We start from the raw sequence: 24,323 nt of genomic DNA, 5'->3' as shown, positions 1-24,323 counted from the left end.
ATATTATAACAAAAGCATGCAGAAGAAATTAAGAACAATAATGTTATAAAAAAGTAGTTGTCTTTTAGTGTCATTTCTTTTCCTAAGTACCGATTTTTGAATATTTTATAGCTGTTTACGACTAATTAACGAGCGTAATATATTCTCTTTGCTATTGAAAAATGCATTGATAAATTGGAGAAATATTTTACTAAATTTGCCACGATTTTCGTGATCCTCCTCTTTAGCTGTTTCAATATTTCAGTTTGAACCGAATTTATAATATTTTGCCGAATCTTAAAACTTGAGTATATAATAAATCAATTAAATATTATAACAAAAAATATGTAGAAAAAGTATTAAGACCAATAATAAAATTTCTAAAAAATGTAATTCCTTATAGCATATAGCTAAAAGGAATTACATTTTGAATTAAAGATATATATCTTTAATCTTCTGAAATTCTGATATTTAAATAGATGTTTAAATATTTCATAGTTGTTTACGATTATTATCATGCACGATGTATTTTTTCATATAATTTATCGGTTTATTTTTAGTTGATTTGCTATCGAAAAATGCATTGATAAATTGGAGAAATTTTTAACTGAAATTTACTAGGACTTTCTATCACACTTTCTGAAATTTGAAGTCGTTATCCTCCTTTAACTGTTTGCATTCAATGCATAAATTTGTTGGTTTAAAAAACAAAATCGTTTTTATAACATCGAAAATAGCGCGATCGCACATTTGAAATGCCTCGCGGAACATCAGTGGTAATGTCCTAAGCGCTTGAAGAGGCGCTTCGGTCTCTACAAGCGCTTTGGTAATGTCTACCTTGCACCACTGTTCTGCGATCAGATACGAAAATGAAGATATCGTACAGTTACGCAAATTATTGTAGAGGCTGAAGTAACGTGATTGGCTGTGTGGAAAAAATTACGAATAAATCGTGTAATCGCGGAATAGCGGTGCATTTGCGAAATATGCATACGAGCCTTTAGCAATTCCCGTATTTTCTTTGATGAATTATGGTCAGATAAGAGCGAATCTGCAAAAAATTATTGCTCAAACAAGTGATGATCTTGATTTCGAAAGCTCTGTATAATTAAGCCAGAGTTAGAATTAGACGTTATATATATATATGTGTCAACAAGACTGACAAGATCCAGCAGGGGATCCGTAAGGGCTTGAAGTATATGAAAAAGTCGTATTGGATCTTCTCCTCCGGTCATCATTCTGGATCATTACATGTTTGCGGGATGGAAAATGGTGGATCGGTGTCGCAAGAGCGTCCATCCCCCGAGGGTAAACAGGACGCCGCAGTGAGCTTGCAAAAGGACGCGAAGAAGGTTTCGAAGCCATACGCCTGCGACTTCTGCACGAAATCGTTCACCAGCTCGAACGGTCTCGCCTACCACAGGGTCGTCCACTTCGGGGACCGGGAGCGTTTCAAGTGCGACTACTGCTCGAGGACGTTCTCGTCCTGCCAGTACGCCAACGTCCACATGCAGGCCCACGTCGGCAAGACCCAGTTCAAGTGCGAGCTCTGCCCGAAGAGCTTCATGTCCAGCCAGTCCGTCGCCATCCACATGAGGACGCACACGGGCGAGAAACCCTACAAGTGCTCGCTCTGCACCAAGTCCTTCTCAGTCAAGCAGAGGTTGACCATCCACGAGAAGATCCACAGGGGAGAGCGCCCGTTCAGGTGCCAGGAGTGCGGCACCGGCTTCGTCACCGCCAATACTCTCTACCACCACCGGCGGACTCATTCCGGTGACAGGCAGTTCAAGTGCGAGTACTGCCCGAAGTCCTTCTACAGGAAGGATCACTTCCAGGACCATGTCCTGACGCACGAGATCGAGCGGTCGAAAGGGGGCCCGCCTTTCAAGTGTGACGTGTGTCCAAGAGCCTTTGACCAGCACCGGTTCCTCCTCTCGCATCGGTTGCGGCACACTCTTGATGCTGAAACACCCGGTGAAGAGAAACTCGTTGCGTTTGCCAAGGACAAAGTTTCGTGATCCATGGTGGACCCTAGATGTGTCTAGTGTTTAGTTCGATCACTGTTGTTGTACGTGTAGCATTTCAAGGACTGTGTTCTAGTCATGCTTAGACTGTGCTTCTTATGGATCATCATCATTGATAGATAGAGTTGAGTTTGGCTGTGGAACGGTATATGAACAACTTTTCAAAATGTTTGTTTTTTAAGAATAAGTCACTTTTGTCGATAACTAGTCCTTTCCCGTTGACATTATACAGTGACCCATCATTATATCGCATGTTTCTCTAGACAGTATTTGGTTGGTTGGCGATAAACAAAACATGCCAATGTTTATGTTATTACAAAAAACCTTTACTCAAATTGGCTACAATTCTGTAAGAGAGCTTGTTGCCGAATCACTGGTCCAATAGTTTACCTCAACACTTTGGCTCTTTTAAAACTTTCCTGTATTTCCATTGGTGACCAGAATTTTTATTCCAAGCGAAAATGCAATTCATCAGCATCTTTCATTATTTTGAGCTGCAGCTTTCATTATCTGAATATATACATCCTTGACAAATTAATTTTTTCAGTTTAATTTCAATTCTTTACCCTGATAAGAAACCGCTTCAGTTTTTAACAGAAATGACACTTGTACCAGCGAAAGAAAGGCTAGTTTTGTTTTCCCAAATTTTGTAGAATGGTGCCAAATAATACACACAAAAAATTTGTTGGCACTAGATTTGCAAGGTTCGAGCATGGGTTCTGTTGGTGATGCAATTGGCGATCACCAATTTGGCAGCAATTTCATTTACAGAATCGGGCAGTAAATAACTGACTACCATCAGAAACACTCTGAATAGCGTTAATTCGAAAATAAGTGCTAATGGTTGTTTCAACAGCTAATCAGTACCTGTGAGACAAAGGGAAAGCGTATTTAACTGGCGAATTTTAACTGTGGGTCTAAAAGATATTGAGTGTCTGAATGTGTAATATGATGAAGGACTATTGCAACCAGGGTAAAAGTATTTTCTCTTCTAGTCATGTTAGTGTGTTAAATTTGTGCGAATGGCGCAGCATTTTATTTTTTTCATACTTAATATGGGGAGTCCGAATCAAATTGATTCACTAAGAAAATAATTTGTGAATGTTACTAAATGTGTGTACCAATTTAGAAACAAATTTGTTCTGTTTAACAGTCACCAACTTATTGCATCGCTTAGACAGCTAAACTTGTATTTTGAATTCCGTAACAATCAAACATGTTTTCAAGTCCTGTTCCTGTGTTTTGAAATCTAAATTTCAAATCTTGCAGCTCACTTAAACGCATAATTTTTACAACTGTGCTCCACTAAACTAACATTTTTGAGTCTTGCAGGAGCTACCAAACTCACGATTTTCAGATACTGATTAGTAGGATCCAGAAATTTTGCCTGTTCTGGCTGACCGAGTGATTGGGCAAGTGACCTTGTGAGTGGTCGTATGAGTGAGTGACCAAGTGCCTGACCGTATTGGTGATCAAGTTAGTGACTATTACTACTTGGCCAAGCATTCACCTCGTACTGATTCCTCTGGGAAATTTCTAACGAATTGGTACACACCAGAACATGTTGCGAGAGTGCATGTATATGCATGGCCCGAACGTATTTCTATTGCCAGAGGTGCATTGGTTTCGTGTTCTTGTTAGTGCTGCCATCTGCATTTCATATTTCGAAGTAAAGATAGCAAATGTTTAAATTTTTGTGTTATACATTTATCATGTTGAAAGTCTGCTGGCTCTCTGCAAAGAGACTTTCAAACAGGAGACTGGCTCACATTCGCACCTCCTTGAAGTTAGAAAACCGCAGAAAATCAACTTCAGCCGACCACCACTCAAAGAAGATCAAGTTAGTGACCACACTGACTTGGTCCCTCATACTGTCACACTGTCTATCACACTCATACGGTCACCCATCCACTCATTTGGTCAGTTTTATGGTCATTCAATCATTCAGAGAGGGCTGGCGAAATATCAGGGCCAAATTTTCATAAAATCTCCCTGAACAGTGTCTAGGGAAATCTGAGTTGAAATTTCGAGTAAAAAAAAAAATCCAACTGGCACCTGAAATTTTATACTGCGCAATTGCTAAATTAGAGTCTGAAGCAGGGCTTCGCAGTAACAGCTAAAAACTATGATTGCATAAGCAAGGTTGCAGCCAAATTGGTGGAGTTTTCTTTCCCGCAGCCCACAAAGCAGAATATTTTGCATTATTCCACCATGAACCCTCGGCCGACTGGAAATGTTCTGCAGTAGAAATCTCAATAATTACGTTTTCTGCACTTTTTTCTTAAAATTCTCCCAGATTGTTCTGCAGTAACACTAAATTCAGCATATTCTATTCTGGGGATGGTCACCAATAGCATTTCGGCTCTTTCAAAATTTTTCATTGGCAACTGCAATGCTTTTCAATCCAAAATGCTATTCTTATCTTCTCTTAGTGCCATTTTCAATTGTTTTTTTGTTGTCAGCGTTCAGCTCTCTTGTGTTATCATGCTCGTCATTTAAATATGCATCTTTGGCTCATTCATTTTTTTTAATGGGTGAATGATCTCCAATCGGACGAAGAAAAAAAAATCTGTTCCAACAGAGGTTTCAGGTCTCGTACCAATGGAAGAAAGTCTGGTTTCTTTGCCCAAAATGTGCTGCTGAAATGGCTTGAAACACCCCCTCCTCATAACCTGATCATGGCCTGCCGCTCGATCTCAACGAAGAGATTTTAACATGTGGTCAAAGAAGACCGTGGCCACATGCTGGAAGCTGTGATCGCATGAGCTGTGAACTCAAATTGAAGTTCGTTTCTGTGTCGTGCATACTATAGTGCTGCCATCTCCCATCAGTGAATAATTGTACTGTTGTTATTCTACTTTTCAACAGGGAGATAGGCTCGCATTTGTGCTTCAAAGTTGATAATCACTGAGGGTGGTTCAAATACCAATCAACCGAAAGAATTTCATATGCATTGACTGATTTTTGATATTACCTTGTAGAGGGTGTGCGAAGGTAAATCACAAATGCTTCCCTCATGATATAAAAGCAATTAAAATATATATTACACAATGAAACGCACAGAACCTACAAGAAAAGGATGACACGAGCTGATCATCTCACTGAGTTGTTCGAGCGGCAAAACGTAAGTACTGTTCCTGCATTGCGCAGGCGTGCTCTTTATCTATGGTGCAGACAGCGCCATTTAGAGGCTGTCACAAAAACCATTTTTTTGTCTTTTGGGTTGTTGTGGGTATTTGAATGTGTAGAATTTTTGGCAGCCGTATTCAATTTCTACAATTTTCAATAATTTTGGTGAACAAAAAAAAATTGAGCATTCAAGAAAATCTCAAGTTGGAGAGACCGGGCCTCTCAATAATCTTATCAAGATTTTGTGATCATGAGGTCCTCGAACCATGCCTGGGTAGGACCACATGTTAAGAGGGCACTGGCGAGACCCTGACATCAGTCAAACAAAGATATGAGTTATTTACCATTTTCTTTTTCCATATCAGTTGTGTGTTTGACTAGACATTCAGCCCACACAAATAAATCAAACAGGTCATATGCTGCCAAATCCTTGAGAACCAGTTTCCCCCCCCCCCCTTCTTTCAAACCGAGTACTCTGATACATCGCCATGCTCTGCACCCTGCCCCCATAAGATGATTTACACGATTTATTTTTTATGCCATGAATTCATTATAGAGCCCACCCCCCCCCCTCATGAAAAGTACTTTTTCCCGTTATAACCATCCACTTGGCGCATTTTTTGTCTTATTACTTCTCAGACCAATTGGCATCTTTTTTGCTTTGGTGAATTTTCACTGCCAGTTTGGCTCATCTTTTGTGGCGAGTTTTCTCTGATTCAGTTTGGTTCTCTCTTGCAACCACATTTTGGCTACTGTTCAGTAAAAACCGTACGGTTTTTCTCCTAACAACGTAACTTATCACTGTTGCGATGCTCAAGGTGTTGCTTGATTCAACAGAAATTTCCGTGGAGTGGAGATTGGTGCAGTTTTGACTGACACTTCAAGAGAAACGATGGCACTCCTCACTGTTCATACGAAGTACGAAAGCCTAGATAACCAAGTTCACATTCTTCTGTGGAGAATCGAACCACCAACATCTCGCTGTCCGGGCGAGTGCTCCACCATTGAGCTGCAGGAGACTGACGTTTATTCTTAGAGCATATGTGTGAACGCTGAACAGGACTGTGCATGGACAGCCTCCTATCTCAGCTAATAATTCTTACGACTTTCGCCCCCCAGATCAGGACAGTAACTAGGCTGGGACAACCAGGGCCCAAGCCGAATGGGGGGCCCCCCCACAAAAGTTTACATTTGCTTTGTCTAATAATAATTCATTCAAGAGGAGCCTCAAGGAATAGTCTGCCCCAGAGAAGGCACACTATGGTCCTGCCCCAAATGGCAACATATGGAGAGAAATGCAAATTTTCTTTCCCAACTTCATCTATATTTTGGCTTGGTTATCCACGCTTTTTTACTTCGTATGAACAGTGGATAGCGACATTGTTTCTCTCTATATGTCACCATCTGGGGACTAATGTCGTAAGAGCTATAAGCTGAACTAGGAGACTGTCCACGTGCAGTCCCGTTCAGAGTTCATACATATACTCTAAGGAAAGAAAATATGTCCCCTGCAGCTCAATGGTAGAACTCGCCGAACAATGAGAGGTTGGTGGTTCGATTCTCCTCAGAGAAATGTGAATATTCTGTCCGAACTTCATCTACTATTGGAGGCTTTCATACTTCATACAAAACTGTGCTGTCTTTGATACAGCTCTCATTTAAGTGTGGTGCTGGTTTACATTCCGAGATATTCAGATAAATTCTGTATATCATAATGTTCTTGCTAAATATTGTGCCAAGAAGCCTAAATATCACTTCAACAAGCCTAGTATTGCTCCGAAGGTATGCTTAAAGAATCAACCCAAAATATGCTAATTCGGTATCGAAAATGTGTATGGTTATAATAGAAAAGTACCCCCATGGAAAATCAAGCATGAGACCCTGTTGCAGGATGTGGAATTCATGTCGCCATACTTGAGGTCTACAGATCACTTAATCGGGTTCGGAAAATACCAGGCGACTAAAAAAAAAAAATATCAGCATAGGTACATAAATTTTCTACATGTAATGACTGAATTGAAGTCTTGGGACGATGTAAAATTACCAGAATTTATGTAACTTTTTCCGTCAACATAGGGAATATATATAGACCATTGAATCTCAATTTTTTTTTTCATCCTAGAAAATTTTGCTTTCACCTAATTTGTTAAGCCTCACACCAAATTGACAGATTTCATTACCACCATAGAACAAATAAAAGAATATCTGTGAAAACTTTAATGGTGAGTATCTCCAGCATGCGTTCCCATTTCCATCTCGCCAAATAAGCAGTGCTTAGTGGCATGCCAAACACACAAAAAAGTTTTTACTGTTAGATGAAGTGTTTCGATACATTTTCTGGAATTTGAATTTCTGCTTTCACGCCAATTCTAGATAAGTTGAATTTCAGGGCAGATTCGATTGATTGAAGTAGTCATAGTGACAGACTCGCATTGTGAGGACCCGAGTTTGAATCCAACCGTCACCACAGTGATTGTCAGCTGAAGTTGGTTTTCTGTGGTTCCCAACTTCAAGGCATGAAAGTTGATCTCGCCATTAAAAAGTCTCGTCACAAAGAGCAACAGACCTACAATGGTACCAATATTCAATCATTACATTCCACTTCTGAAATATAGATGGCAGCACTGAAAAAGTAGACAACACTATATACACACTCAGACTTCTGGCACAACTCACTCGGTAGGTAATAAATTGTTCATGGCGATAGACCTGAGTTGTGCTGGAATTGAAAGAAAGAAGCAAACACTTAAATAGATTTTTTTTAAAATAGCGTCAAATCATCGCATAATTACATCTCGGCTGTGTGTAAACATTCAAAAGTTGTACCGATTTTTTTCACTCATCATTGAGAAGTGATACCTGAGATTGGTCAAGTGCTGCGCTAAAATATTGTGCTGCCATCTAATATAATCGTTAAAACGTCAAGAGTCATATTTAGAATAGAAAATAAGGTACCTATTGGTTATATGTTGATAACAAACTATCTTAACAAGGATAGCGAACAGAGCTAATAACAAACCTTCTGATACAGGAAGCTAATTTGATGGCTGCCAAATTTCTCGGATTTTCCAGGAGGCACCAGAATTTCTACTTCATCCAGAAAATTCTTCTCTCCTGAATATTGACCGTGATCACAAAAAATCCCTAATTTTAAGGAGAGGGGGAATTTTCCCAAACAATTTATCTGGGAAAAAGAGCATTGCTTTCGTTTTAAACCCTGAAATGGAATCACAAGCATAATGTAAATTGTTGCCATTGTGTCAAATTAAAAAAACTAATTTTCAGGGGGGGAGGGGGGGGGACACAATTCGTCAAACCGGCCTTCCGGCATTTGAAATTGTCGAGGTGACTTGTATCTGCTTTGACCGTATGTCCTGTTAAGTCTATATCCTGCTTTTGGACCTGATGGGCGATTTTTTTTGTGAGCATGATGCGATTTGTGAGTAGTAATGACAAGTAATTCAACCTACTGGTTGGCAGTAATTGGAGACATGACGCCAATCGAGGATAACTTACTGTTTCATATTTTTTGGAAAGGGGAAAAATCCCTATTGTTTTTAAAAATCCCTTTTGTATATATCTTTTTACATTGAGAACCAGGGAAGTTTTCGTGCGGACCCATTATTCAAAGTTGACAGCTTATGTAATTTTCTGGTACTGTCACATTTCCTATACGCTTAATGGTATTCCATGTTTCTGTATCGATTCCTTGGATATGCTTATAGTGAATTTCGACTATATTTAGTGTTATTCACACATACATTCAAAGTATAATTCATTTACATCAGCTGCCACAATCGCCTCAAACCAGTCTCTAGTAATTCCATGGATGTTATTGAAGAGGCGCAAACTTTCATCTCCCAATGTCCATCAGGTGGAGCTGAACAATGAAATGTTTTTCATGCAAACCGAGTCTATACGTGCCAGTTCTTTTTTATGTTACTTCTATTTTTTTAAAGAAGAATTTTAATTAGCGTTATTTTCTCGAGATGCAGGAATGCTTTCTGATGTGTTGTGTTATCATGCGCTTGTAGCTCTTTGTTGTAATAAATGTTAAGTTTCAGTGTAAACATAAAGTTACGGACACTCTTGAGTTTGTATTATTGCCATGTATAATAATTGATAATGCCTTTTGCATTTCAGGATTTCCCAAAAGATTTTTCTGTATGTGATGTGCAGAGGTGCATTTATGGTTTTGCAGCCTGTGGGTTACAGAATTTTGCCACCCATCTCCCATTCTTGTATAATCTCTCCAATATTGATCTGTATCGGGACACTATATCATTCTGGCAAAAAGAAAAGGCAGTTAGAGATAAATAGATCTATATCATGAATGCGATATATGCAGGTACTTTAATTTTTGTACAATAGAATAAATTATTGGGAGATATTTATCATTAATAAGGAAATTATATGATACAAAAACAAAACACAAAAAAAACCATGTATTGAAATTGATGTATTGTGTAATATATTAATTTACAATTATTAATTTATACTAATAGGACAAAAATACAAAATAAAAAAAAATATGCAACACAAAAAGTTAAAATTCTCAAAGTATGGTAAAACAATGAACAAAACATTGAAAAGAAATAATAGTAATAAATAGTTTTAAGAAAAAACACTCACGCATGCACGCAAATTCGCAAATGATGTGAAGCTAATGGGGGTAATCGGGAATCAAAGCAATAGGGAGTTGCTCCAGACCAACTTAAACAGGATTGCAGCATGGGCAAATGAATGGAGCATGACGTTTTGCGTTGATAAGTGCATGGTCGCTCATTTTGGTTCGAACAACCCACGGTTCTCTTATGAGTTGAATGGTGTCACTATCCCGGATGCAACTAGGGTCACCGATTTGGGAATTCTCATTGACGAGCGGCTTATGTTTTTGGAACGTTGTTCAGCAGTGGTCAAAAAAAGTGAATAGAATGCTTGTGTGGTTTCAGAAAGGTCTCTTCGCGTTCTCCTAAAGTCATTCTTCCACTTTTTTGAGGCTTAGTTCGTCCTGGACTGGAGTATGCTGTAAGGTTTTGGAGACCATACCAGAGAGACATAGACTTGGTTGAAGGGGTGCAGAGAAGAGCTACGCATGTCCTTATTGGCACATGGGGCTTGAGTTATGAAGACAGACTTCATTTTTTGAATATGTTTACATTGGATGAACGCAGGTGTCAAGGAGATATGATAGAAGTGTTCAATTTTCAATGGGATGGACCATGAACTTTTAGTACACCGCCAATCGACTGCTTTTACAAGGGGACACCAGTATCGATTGGTGAGGGACAATGCAAGGCTATGGTGTCGCAGGGAATTTTTCTCTCATCATCATCATCATCATCATCTGGCGTCCCATAGGGGAAGAGCTTAGGCAAATTTTGCCCATTGCTCTAGCACCAAGTGGTTCAACATGAGTTGTAGGTCATGTAAGAATGAAGAAAGATATTATTCTGTGGAAATACCCAGAGTTTGGTGACTGCTCCGGGGACGAGAGTTATGGTGTCTATTACCACATTGTATTGGGTCTCTGTATGGGACATTAAGGAGAACCGCAACCAGTAAAGCCATGTCAGAGAATTTGAGGCTGCTCCTGTCTGCGGTGCCCTTTTAGAAAAGGAGCAGAGAAGGTCTCAGGGATATGGCTGAGAACTCAACATGAGGTTATTAAATAGTAATGCATGAAAGTTCAAGTTAAAGCAGAATTGAAACTCACCATGAATTTAGGTGTTTAGTGTAATTTAGAAAATTTACCAAGTTGTAAATGCTGGGAGCATTCACAACTTCACTTAGAGTCACCTGATGATCACCGAAGTAGTTCCTTCTCGGGATGGAGAAGGCGGGACATCGTCCCACATAGTGGAGTGGAGTTTCGTCTTCTTCTCCACACGCAGGACAAATAGGTGAATCTGTATAACTACAGTTGTGTAGGTGTTTCGCTAGGTTAGCATGACCAGTGATGATCTGTATAACCTGTCGAATTTGTTTCCTGTTCAATGAGATAAGTTTTTTAGCAATATTCGGATGGGTTCCCAAGGCCAGCTTGGCCTGTCTGCAGTCCTGCCTTGAGTTCCATTGCCGCATGTGTTTGTCTTCTATCCATTGTTTGACATCTCCTTTGATGGTTGACATCGAAACAGGATAGAAAGGTTCAGGACCAGATAGCTTCATGTTCGCTGCCTCTTTGGCTATCTGGTCTGCGAGTTCATTTCCCTGGAAATTTACGTGACCAGGAACCCAGTAAAGGTTGATGTTGTTGCTCAATGCGGCCAAGTTATTCAGCATGTCAGTGCAGTATTTTACACACAGTTGAAACTTGAGGAAGTTGTCAAGAGCCAATAGTGCTGCTTGGCTGTCAGAGAAGATAACAATTTGTTTTCCATGATACCCTTTGGTAATCAGACTTTCAGCCAGTATGGCTATTGCTAATACTTCAGCTTGAAAGACCGTCGACGTTTTGCCTAGATACAAATGTATCTTATGGTAGTCGTGATCCACTCCAAAGATGCGGAAAATTGCTCCAGCCCCAGTATCAGTAATCCTAGAGCCATCGGTGTAACATTCAATAACTCCTGTTGAGATGCTATCAATTATGTGGGCAACTTCATTTCTCCTGAGTATGTGGATAGTGAAGCATTTAGTAAAATTTTTTGTTTTGGAACAGGAGTCTTTTGGCATTAGTAGAGAGGGTATCTCCGCTTTTCCCAGTAGACAGCTGTCAAGATGATTCTTGAAAGAAGGTTTGTATCCCATATATGGTCGATTGCACCATGTACCATTTCTTTCCATCCTATACATAGTTTTAAACGCTTCTCCTTGTAGGTACCATCTCAGAGGTGGTATCTTAAGAGTAGTTTCAAGGGCGATGGAGGGAGAGCTGGGTAAGGCTCCCGTGATAAGAATGCAAGCTAGTCTTTGCACTTTTTGCAAGACAGTTTCATAAGAGGTCTTTGATAACACCTGGTGCCATACCACACAACCACAGCTCAGCATTGGGCGTGCTATGGCAGTATAAATCCACTGAGTGGTTTTAGGGTTTAAACCCCAGGCTTTACCAATAATTCTTTTGCACAGCATAAGTATATTAGTGGCCCGTTTAGCTCGTTCATGAATATGGGATTTCCAGGAGAGCTTAGAATCCAAGTGACATCCAAGGTATTTCACTCTGTCACATATGGTTAATTCTTGTCCCTTGAGGGTTAAGTTTCCAATTTCCCATTTTCTGTTCCATGTGAAAATCACAATTCTGGTTTTTTCCGTGGAAAATGTTAGTTGGTGTTTGTCACCCCATCTGCTGACAGAGTTTAAAATTTGTTGAGCAAGAATCCTCATTGTGGATAAATCATGCCCTTGAATGAGCACGACTAAGTCGTCTGCATATGCCTGTGTATACCCTGGTCCTTTCATTAGATCAGAGATCAGGGAGCTGAAGACCATGTTCCATAGAAAGGGAGAAAGGATTCCTCCTTGCGGACATCCTCTTCTGATAGCTCTTTCAGCTTGGGCATCAAGAACATGAGCAGTGATTGTTCGGTTCCTGAGCATATGATCAATCCATCTAGTTAACATAGGTGGAATGTTAAAATCTATTAGTGCCTTACATACAGAGTCAAAAGTAACGTTGTCAAAGGCTCCAACGATGTCCAGAAAAATACCAACAGCAAATTGTCCATTGATAATTGTGTTTTCAATTCTCCAAATCAGTTGATGAAGAGCAGAGTCAGTGGAAAACCCTGTATTAAAACCATGCTGGTTCACATTAATCTTACCCATTAAGAGAGGAATCTCTTGAAGATGCCAGAGTATCAGTTTTTCCAGTAACTTTAACTGGAAAGAGGATAATGTAATCATTCTGAAGGATGATGATTTATAATAGGTGTCTTTTCCTGGTTTTGGTAGGAAGACACCTCTGGAGCTCTTCCATACTTTTGGTATATATCCCAAAACTAGGCTGGCTTTGAAGAGGCGAATCAGCTCAATGCCTATAACTTTCCATCCTTTTTGTAAAAAGATAGGATATATTCCATCTGTGCCTGGTGACTTGAAGGGAGAAAATCCCCTCAAGGCTTCGGTACATTTGTCATATTCAACTATCATGTTGGCTATTGAGGTGTCTACTGGTTCCAGGATGGGCGTAGCCTGTACACCACAGTCTGGTTCCGTTGGTCCACCTAGGTGATAGTCCAGAAGACATTCCAGCGTCTCCACTGGGCTGGCAGTATAGTTACCATCTGGTCGTTCTATAACATTAATTTTATCATAGGAATTGTTTTTGATCAATTTGGTAACCTTGGCAGTTTCTGACAGTGAATTCATCTCTGTACAGAACTTCTTCCAAGAACTATTTTTCACTTTTCTGATTTCTTTCTTGAACTTTCATTGAACTTCCTTATAGTAAGTCCAATTTGATTCAAGTTTAGTCCTAACAGCCTTCCTGTGTGCCTTCCTCGTTTCTTTACGGAGGAGTTCAAGATCTTTAGTCCACCAATTTTTTGAGTAGACTTTAGATTTGTCAGGCTTGAGTGGACACGCCTGATTCGCTGAGTTCCTGATCACCTCTGTCAGAATGGCAGCATGGCGATCCAAGTCATCTACTGTTAAGATCTCGTCACAGGGGTTGGCGAGAGTGTTGAGCTGGCTTTCCAGGTTTCTATTAAAAAGATCCCAGTTTGTGTTCTTAAAATTCCGAAAAAAAGTGGGAGTAAATGTTGCTTCGTAGTAGAAGTTTATGAACATATGATCAGATAAGGAGGGTTCATCACTGACCCTCCATCTCTTGATTGTGTTTGCAATATCTATTGAGACCAGGGTCAGATCAATAACTTCTTCCCGATTACATGTACGGAAAGTCGGTGTGTGCCCCTGGTTAGCCCAAACCAGATTGGTTTTCATGAGGAGCTCCAGTAATGTTTCTCCTCTTTGATTTATGTCTGAGCTGCCCCACGCTGTGTGGTGAGCATTGGCATCACATCCAAATATCATACTTATATTGTGATGTTCGCAGTATTCCACCAGTTCACAGAACATTTGCGGAATTTTGAGATCATAGGCCATATAGACTGAGCAGATCATAATAAGGCGATTCTTGTTTAGTCCCTTGCCCTTAATCAGAACTGCAACAACGTCTTCTGATGTGAATTGTGGCAGTGCCCAGGCATGGATACTTTTGGCAAGGTATACACATGCTCTTGGATGAAACCCCGTTCCTTTCTTAACGAAGAGTTGGGAGTTGGGTAGACGGCCCATAATCATCCCGTTTCTGACCCATGGTTCTTGAATCAGAGCTACAAAATGATTATGGTTGCGAAAAGAAGCTGCAAGGTTGTAGGATGCAGCCTTGCTATGTTGTAAATTTATCTGCCTAAATAACATTGGCAAGGTATGTTACAAAATTACTTACCAGTGGGTAAAATAATACCACTCGGTGTATAGGTTTAACCGAGGAGGTTGCAGAGATGTCCTAGGATAGATCAGAGTCGGACCCGGTGTTATACTCCAGGTCCAACGCCACTTCCATCTCTGGGTCATTGTCCTTATTTGCATCTAAGGGTCTGGATGTAGACCCCGTTTCATCAGCGGGTGCTGACCGTTCTTCTGCCTGGGGAGGTGTTGGCTTCTCAGGCCGTTGAGTAGAAATTGTTGGCCTGTGCTGTCGAGATGGCTCCCTGAATGTGACAGCACTCAAGCCACAATGCACAGTGAAAGATCTAGTGGAAAGCCACTCCACCATCGCTTGCTCCACCCAGATCACCAAGGTATTACCCCCATTTCCCGGGATGACAGCTCGCAGGTGAAGTTGGCCAGACACCAGGTCTTCATTGCATTTACTGAGCAGTTTAAGGGATTTGTTAGGATCCCTATCTCCAGGAATCCAGACAAAGAATTTTTTCATTGGTGGTCTATCACCAGGTCCTAGGGCAAGGTACCCGGTATGACCATCAACGTTTGGTGGAGGTGGTAAACCGTTGATTACTGTTTTCAACCACCCCAGGGTGGTCTGGTCTCTGCATATAATGCGAAGACCTTCCTCCCCAAAGATGGTTCGATCAACGTGAGGGTAAATACCCCCAGTGTCCTCCAGAATCTGGTCCTCCACCGAGTTGGTAATGTGGGACACATCAGCTGGAGTCAGTTTCCTTTCTGGATCCTTAGCCTGGACCCTGAGGGTGATGCCTTTCTTTGTAGCCTTGCTGTAGGAAGAGTCCTTGCAAGGCTTCTTGAAATTTGATTCTGGCGTGTCGCCAGGGACTCTTCCACGCTTGCGAGGAATGGCCCCTTTTGTCTGTGAGGCCTCGGCAGTGCCCGATGCAATTCCTGAGGGTCCAGGCGTGATGGCCTTCTCATTCCTTGCATCATCCTCTGCCAAGGTCACATTTGCCAGAGCTTTCTCCAGGTTACGCCTTTCTCTTTGGTGTTTCTTTTTGGTTTTCTTCTTCTCGTTGGCCGAGAGAAGTTGATTTCCCTCTACAGCAGGGTTCCTGGCTTCCGCTTGTGCTTCCACGGGTGTTTCCACACGTGCTTCCGCTGATGCTTCCGCACGTGCTTCGGCTCTCGTTTTCACTCTCGCTTCCACCTCTCCTCCTGGTGCAGGGGTTAGATGCTTTGGGGATTGGCATCCAGCGTTTTTTTCTCTTTTTTCCTTATTTTCCAAATTCATGGTCAGTTTGTAGAGAGATTGTGCGACCAGTATCCCTGGGTTTCCTCAGAGGGATATTTCCTAGAGCTGACCCCAGATTCCTTCATGCAATAGTGGCCTCGGGAGAGCCCCCCGCATCGTCGAGCATTACCCCACCCAGGTGCCACCTGGAAATACAGGACGAGCGGGATTATACACCAGTTGATAGGGCAGCCTCCCCGTTGGCTAGACAGGGTTCGGGCCCTTGTACTACCTGGCGGCCCAGGAAACGCTAAACCCAGTTTTTCACCTGTACCCTCTACTGCAGACATCCTCTGAGACCCCATTCCATCCCCCACAGAGTTCCTCCAGTTCTTCTGATCGCACAAGGGAGAAGCTACCACTTTCTTCGTTCGAGTCTTGTTGCTTTAGCATACAAGATCCCAGGGGGCCCCGACGTGGAGGTGAAGATAAGTGGCTTTGACTGAGCAGGGCCCACCGGACTTCGTCGAAATTACCCGCACCAATCGAGGACTGGATTTAGGGCCAATATCAACTCCATCAGGGTTTTTGACTCAACGTTGTCGAGAAATCCCTGCTAGCCTTCTGCCCCCCGCAAATTTTTCTCTAATAGGGTTGTTAATAAATGGAATAGCTTACCCCCGGAGGTAGTAAATTGTAACACAATTGACACGTTTAAAAAGAAATACGATAAACATGTTGGGGTAAATTGAGAAGCTATCCATACTTAGAATAAGACAACCATAAGTATTCTTTATGGGCATTGTATAATATTTTATCACGCGTATATATTGCTACCGGAAATCGATTGTTACAAAGGTACGAATTTTTGTTAGGGAAATTCTCATTTGCAACTTCATCATCCATAATTTGTAAATTAGATGAAGCACACATCAATATGATTAAACCAGCTCCCTCTTTGCCCGTATGTCCGAGGTGACCATAGGTCCCGTATTTCCTGGGGCAGTCTTGATTTTTTTTTTTGCTGTGCCAACTTTTTTACAAAAATGTCCTGGTTTTTCACGTATTTTCAACGAAATCAACTTGCTTTTTTATTCTTCAAGTCAACAATTAAAATTATCTTCCTAAGTCAGAAATTACATTACGATATATAATTACGACTACAAACAAGAATGTTCATCTCACACACTTGTCTTTTTTTTTAATTCACTGAAATATGAAGTTGCGCTTCATTTCGTACGATTGGCAACTTTTCTGGGATCTACCTCTCGTAACCTACGAATCTTTTATTTTCCCGCCCTTTCATATTAGATTTTTTGATGCGGTCTTCAATTTATTTTTCTTCTCATCGCAGGTTTTTTTTAAACCATTACACACATGTTAAATGCGGTTCATTCTTGAATGATCTCATAACCACATTCATGTTAATTTGTTTTCAAAGCGGTATTGATATTAAACGCTCCGACATTCCCGGAGGGGTGCGGGTGTCATGAGGTGTTGGCTCCCAAGCAAGTTACCGCGGCCTCAAATAAATATACTCCGGGCTCTTTCTAACGATTGCAAACCAAAATTTATTCGAACTTAACACATTAAGATGCGTAACCTGAATACGACTACCTTCTTCTTAATCAAATCTCTCTGTCTCGCTGTTCGGTTTTGCATTCCCCAAAATTCACTCGTTCGCTCGAGTACAAAGTTACGATATATTTCTTCCTTTTTCAGCGACTGCTGAATAGCTTCCTATACTTGGGCTTCCTGACCTGCAATCGGCCCGACTGCTCCACAGTACTGGTCCTTATGAGTCGATCTCTTCGGATCACGCCTTGGCAACACTGGTTCATCTTTATCGTCAACTGAAACGTCTTTCTTCATCATCTGATTCAGACTCACGCCTCCAAACTTTGAGTTGGCTCGCGTGCGCTGTTGTCGTGTACGGATAACCTTTCACTGTAGACTCCAATTGAGTCACCCATTATGTGCCGTAACGCAGCCGTAACAGTCATTGGTCCTCTACAATTCTGTTGAGCCTTTGTCGGTTGTCCCATGGCTCTCAGACTTCTCTTCGTAACAACAACCTCGCCTGGTTCGAACACTATTGTAGCACTGAAAGGTTTGCCCCTGCCGGACGACCTAAGAAAAGCGACGGCGGACATCCTCACAGAAAGACTGGTCACAATGGAGACAGGTGAAGGGACGGCAGAGTCACGAAGGGAGCCCCACAGGGATCCTCCTCGGGACCCTTCTTTTGGAACGTAGTCCTCGATGATTTGCTGAAATTGGAATGGCCAACGGTGTCTTGATCCTTTCCCTTCTTAATTTATTTAACCTTTGATTCTAAATTGAAATTCCTTCAACCGGGTTCGAATAAATATTATAGGACCAAGGCAAGGTTAACCATTTCATAAGACGAGAGAGAACAACATAACACTTCCGTGAACAAATAAATCAGAGTCAAATTTTAAAGTGAAAAATATTTAATTTTAATAATTAAAATAATTAAAACCAAGGTATAGGTAGCTACCTTTTAACAATTAAAATAATTAAGAGTTATGCATAGATTACGAACTTCGTTACAAGAGCTGATTTGTATGTGGTTGACATGGTGGTTTTAATGTCCGAAGACAGTGACCAGTCGATGGACGAATTTGGAGGTAATGTAGGGTGATGGCAGCTGAGCGGGAAAGCACTCCGGAATCACAAGTTCGTCCACATTTTGAAGAAGCCCTCTGTCTTTACACTGGTAGTCGTTGACAGTGAACTTGTGGTGGCATCTCCATTAGAAGCCAGTGTGCAAAGAGGCAAGAACTGTCGACGTGTCTTTGATGATAGGTGAAAATCAGACCGGAGCTATTCTACATGAATAGCTACATGACGATGGTCCGTGCCATCAAACAAGATTACCCGTGGACGAACCCTCGGAACGCTGTCAGCTGTCATGTGGTCGCCGGTTTACCATTGTACGCAATCTTCACTCCGCACTGTTGACTTGTTATTGTTAGAATTAGTGTAGTATTTCACATTACACTCTTAGCTTCCGCGACACTGGAGAATTAGAACGAGAACAACCTACATTCCGTGTAGCATAAAAATAATCAAGCTAGGTATATTTATAATTCCAATTACCAGAATTTGCAAAATATACAACTCGCTCATAGTATGAAAAACTATCAAGAGCCTACATCGTTGACTCACATTCCAATTACAAGCGAGAGAAAAACTCTAACCCGCCAGTAGCGCGAGAATTTTTCTAGAGGGTATGTTAAAAAGGCCCCTTTTGGCGATACAAAACTATATGAAAATGTACTGGGTACAAGTCCTGAAGGGAATTATTTGGCGTTTTAATTTAGAGTTGGTGGAGAAGGGAGAGAGAGGGAGGGGGGCGGAATGAGATATAACAGAAAAAGGGAAAATCTTAAGGGGACCGCTAAAACCACAGAGTAATAATACTATAGAGTGCGCGCGAGGGGTTACAATGTGAAGCAAAGATCCGGAGTCACGTGACTCCAGTCGAAAGGCTGGTCAGGGAATCTCGCTGGCAATGCTTTCCTTATGGCTATTCGTATGACGATCTACACGCGCTGTCTTATTTTTGATTAGAATGGCCAACACTTGCGCAGCTTTCGGATGTTCTGAGCGGTTTAGAAAAGGGGGACCAGTATCCTTTCACAAGGGAATACTTTTTTGCTTATTCCTCTTCTTATAAATTAAAAATTGGAATATTAAATTGACGATGCAATGGATTTCTGACGTAATCTCAGTTTTTAACGACTCCATTTTGGATTTAATTCAATTAAAGTTCCAAGTTTTGGTAAAATTCAAATGTCATGAATCATTATTAAATGTTTTAATGGAATTTTTGGCAATAAATGATTGAAATTGTGAGTTTTATGAAGTTTTAACTGAAATATACGTCTCCGCAAGATTTGGCGAGATTTGGCGAGCTAGTGAGTTCATTCGACTTTTGCTCAACTTGGAAGAAAATATGCTTTTCAGAAGGAGAAATTTATGAAAAATATTCTATTTAAATAGAATGTGAGGAAAACTCCCCCCCCCCTCTAGACAATTGCAGTTTTGCATAAAAATGCATAACAACCTCTAAAAATAATAGTATTTTTACCCCTCTTCACACCTGAGATAAAACTATTACAGAAAAGAAATTTTTTTATTCATTAATTTATGTTTGTTGTATGTGAAATTGCCGCTTCAAACAAGAAAATTAATTATTCAAATGATTTTTTGAGTCAATATCTGTACTAAGACCTGAAGTCATATATTGTGTACCTCAGATGTTATCTTGAAAAAGAATCATTCTAAAAACGATTTAATACCTTAAATTAAGATTAACATATGCATACTTTTGGAGCGAAGAGATTACATATGTCACATATATATATGTATATATATATATATATATGTGACATGTGTAAATATTATATTATATGAAATATTATATCTTAAAATATTATATATATATATATATATATATATATATATATATATATATATATATATATATATATACACACTTTAAATTATTACATATATACTCTACATGGAATTTTAATTCTTATAATTTAGAGAAATTGATGATGAGATTCTGTGATTTTCTTGAGTAAAATCTATTTTAATCCTGAAATATTATGTAAGTGTTTACAGTTTTGTGTGATGAGGTTATAAAAGGTTTTTCAGGAATGTTAGAAATGAAACTTTTTCTTATTGTTTGAATATTATTTCATGACTGAATATGGTATGAGTGTGAATGTGTTACATTACATAACATAATATGATGCATTATAATTAATTATACATTAATTATGAGTATATAGAGTAATTGTAATGTTCTGGAAAGATATATTTTTGTTTTAATAACCCCTCGTATAAATAAATTTTCGAAATTAAAAGCGACAAAGTGAATGAAGAGAATATTTAAAAATATAAATGAATTAGGCTTTACAACATATACGTTGTTCCGTTTTCCAATATTTGTTTATTTTATGGAATTTATTTTTTCAAATCTGATACTCCCTAAATATTTCACATAAAAATGAGTGAAATTCATTGAAAAAATGAAGGAAAGTTTTAATCAACTTGATCGAATTGAGTCAAATTTTGTTACAGCAACATCCTAGCTTCTGCGAAAACGCGCCAAATGTAATAGCGCAGAACCTGTTCTTTCCCCGACAATACTGCTCATCTTTTCTTCACGTTCGACAAGTTTTATGAATAGCGTGCGCGGTCTATTTATATCTTAAGTCTATGGCTAAAACCTTTGGAGGATTCCTTCTTGCCAAGAACCCTTAATCACACCCCCTGAAAAACAAACATTACCTTATATGGCTCGATGACCATCTCTTTCACTCCCTTACAACACTTTGTAATTCGATCCGTGTTTCTCATCTGGGGCCCCAAGGCAGCAATACCATGTGCAACTGTATCTTAACGCCTAAACTTTCTATAGAATATATTTTGCTTTCCACTATATTATTATTATATGATACCATAAAATATACAATTAAATATATATATAAGCATATGATTAATTATGCAAGATTCCGCTGTACAAATAACATCCTATAAAGCCAATCTATTCAATATATAATATTCTTTTCTTTTCTATACAATTAAAACTATTTTACGATTAAGTTAATGTAATGTTATGATGAATTTTGACAATTCAACATAACATACTCCGTTCGATTTCCCCAGAGGAAGAATGGCAAACATAACATACGACATTTCCACGCGAAGAATGGCAAAATGTAGCTTTAAACTATGAGATACCTAGTTAAAAGTTACAATCGAGGGTGAAAAGATTACATTAAAGCCAATGTGATTAACCAATCGAATTAATGTAGTCTATTGTAGATCCAATCAACACAACATCACTAATTGACTACTGAAGCCGAGGCGTACACATAACACAAATTTATTAAACATTTTAGCACAAATTACCAAGACACAAATATAAGACAACTAAGAATCAGACAAACTGAACGTGAACATGAGTAGTATAGGCGTGGCTTTACCGCGATTTACGCCAATTTCCGCCGCTAGATGGCGCCACCGGAAATGTTTTTTCTATTTAAAAAATTTTTCGCGCGTTTTTTTTTTTTTAGCCGGATTTCGAATCAGATTACCTGTCCGATATATTTTCAGGATCTCGAACCGGACTACCTGTCGACCGTGTTTATTTTCAAAATGGCGGTATTTTTTATGTCACTGTCGAGACGTTATCTTGAGCATGGGATGTTGTCTGTGGTTATCAACTAATTTCCGTTCTCACGGGGTTCTTCCCGATAATTACTATACGCTCTTTGGAGTTCAAATCCAAAGTAAAACTAAAAGGGGCGGGGCCTTACTCGTCCAATTGCGAGGGTTCCTTGATTTCACTCAGTGCGACCCCGTTTCTTTGAAACCTTGTTCGTAGTCTGTGCTTCTCATCATTTCTGCTCGTGTTCTGTAGCTGATAAGATGGATCTGAACGTGGACTACAAGGCTCAAGTTCTGAAATCTCCGAAAAAATCTTAGATACATTAGAAAAAGAAGTCGAGTATTTGCCACCAGAACTTTCCAAAGTCGTCGTCTGTGGGAAAGAGCACCCAATACCACGACAGCATGCCGCTTATGGCGATAGCGGACTTACGTATTCTTTTAGTGGTCTCAGATTGACAGCCAAGCCTTGGTTGCCAGTTCTCCAAGAGGTGAGAGACGTTATACAAACAGCTACGGGATGCCTATTCAATTTCGTCCTCATCAACCGCTACGCTGACGGGACTCGTCGAATCGGGAATCATCGAGACGATGAATCTGACCTGGAGGCTGATTATCCGATAGCAACGGTATCATTTGGAGCTGAAAGAAAGATGATGTTCACCCGTAAAGGTTTTGACCCCGTTGCATACACTCTTCAGAACAACTCCCTACTAACAATGAAAGCGCCAACGAATCGATTCTGGACACACGGGATTCCTGCCGCCCCCGAGGTAAAGGAAGCAAGAGTCAGCCTGACGGTCTTGCTTCCGTAAGATGTGCAACGGTCCTGATGTTTCACCACCACCGATGAAAAAGTTAAAAGACAAATGTGAAGGTAAGCGAATTTTCAAACTTTTCAATTTCATAATGATGTTTTATTTCTGAGCTTTTCATTTGATGAGATTTACTCATACCTCCCTTTTTTAAATATTATTATAGGATGACGGTGCTTTTTCACCATCCGATGTGCCTCAGCATCATTATGAAGTGGGTAATGCGATGTACGTAAAGGTGTGCAATTTTAGAAGTGATGTATATTGCCATTTGAGAAGATACGCTCTATATGGACAAAAATATTACCCTACGAAAGATGGTATCACTCTCACGAAGGAGGACTTTATGGAATTATGTGACAGTGTTGACGTGATCCGCCGGTCTCTAGCATACGACAAGAGTGAGTACGAAAATTCAATTAACGATCACGTAAAAGTGCGCGTTCGCGGTAAGACTGTTTTCATAGAGAAAGTCAAGGGTGTCTCCACATGTTTTGTGTTGTCTGAAGATCAGTGGAACAATTTAATTTTTACTGAAAATAACGTACTTTCTAGTATAACCCTGCTAGTGCATAATGACGCCGATTTATTATCGGTATATGACCCCCCTCATCAAAGTTTAGAACTTGGAGAAGACCAGATTTCTATTCTCCACCAATTTGTGAAAGATGTGTTCTGTGATTTTGTTTTTCGTATTTTATTCGGAAACGTTGATTGAAATGATTTTGAATTCACCCTCGGTGCTTCAACGAAAGACTTTTACCGTGCACTTATACACATGAACTTGGACGATTTCGCTTCCAAACTCAAAGACACTATCATATCAAACAATGATCAAAATGAAATTATTGAATTTTCTGGTGACATACGTGTCGCAGACTACATCGATCTAGATTTTTTCAAGTTGATTCGTATTTCAGATTTGATTAAGGAGGCTGAACGACGATTTATGCAAACACCCTATTCCCTCATGTATAACCCTTATTAGCCTTTTATCGATCTTTATTCATTGTATAATCATTATTTATCTCATTTAATAAATGTTTTCTTATTTTCAATTGGTTGTGTTTCATTTGTGTACTGTTTTTAAATAACCAACGCTAGACAATTTTTTTTTATAGACTAAATACTTTATTTCTTGAATAATAATCGTACAGCAAAATTTTTCTTTACATATTGATAAACAGCAAAATCATTTCCTTTTCTGTTTAGTTTCTTAACAATACTTTCTAAAGCTACATTTCTACTTCTCTGTATAACAAAGAACACAGCGTATTGTCCACATACATTGGAGGTAGGTCATTGTAGAGGAGTCGAGTTCCATAAAATGTTTTTATATCTTCTTGTAAATGATGCAATTTTTTTTCCGTAAGTCTCTGGCTTCTGTCCGTATGAATCGAAAAATTCCAAGGTGTTCTTGTCCGGAATGTTGATTGCCATCCAGTGCGAACCAGGTTGTGTGTGCTTATCCGCGTTCACAACTAAAGACGCCGGATAGGTTTGAATATGCACAGGTAACATGTCACATGGAAACACATCGATGAAGTATGGTGTTTCGCGTTCTAA

The 24,323-nt window shown here is 39.8% G+C and overlaps 1 protein-coding gene across 1 annotated transcript; it reads left to right on the top strand.

Moving 5' to 3' along the window:
• The first annotated feature begins 1,131 nt into the window (after positions 1-1,131).
• LOC149067966 (uncharacterized) lies at positions 1,132-23,767 on the top strand. Its single transcript, XM_089252295.1, has 3 exons — positions 1,132-5,130; positions 9,279-9,483; positions 22,196-23,767. The coding sequence occupies exon 1, from the start codon at positions 1,179-1,181 to the stop codon at positions 1,998-2,000; it is 822 nt and encodes a 273-aa protein (XP_089108421.1). The 5' UTR covers positions 1,132-1,178; the 3' UTR covers positions 2,001-5,130; positions 9,279-9,483; positions 22,196-23,767.
• The last annotated feature ends 556 nt before the right edge of the window (positions 23,768-24,323 follow it).

This window comes from Pholcus phalangioides, unplaced genomic scaffold (assembly GCF_987345545.1).
Source record: "Pholcus phalangioides strain wild (caught in Gottingen) unplaced genomic scaffold, Ppha-v1.0 ptg000028l_1, whole genome shotgun sequence".
Taxonomy (NCBI): Eukaryota; Metazoa; Arthropoda; class Arachnida; order Araneae; family Pholcidae; genus Pholcus; species Pholcus phalangioides.
Note: the sequence above shows the minus strand (reverse complement) of the source record. Positions and strands in the feature narration are given on the sequence as shown.

Excerpts from the sequence above, each read along its gene's own strand:
- LOC149067966 (XM_089252295.1), top strand. The coding sequence starts at position 1,179 with ATGAAAAAGTCGTATTGGATCTTCTCCTCCGGTCATCATTCTGGATCA.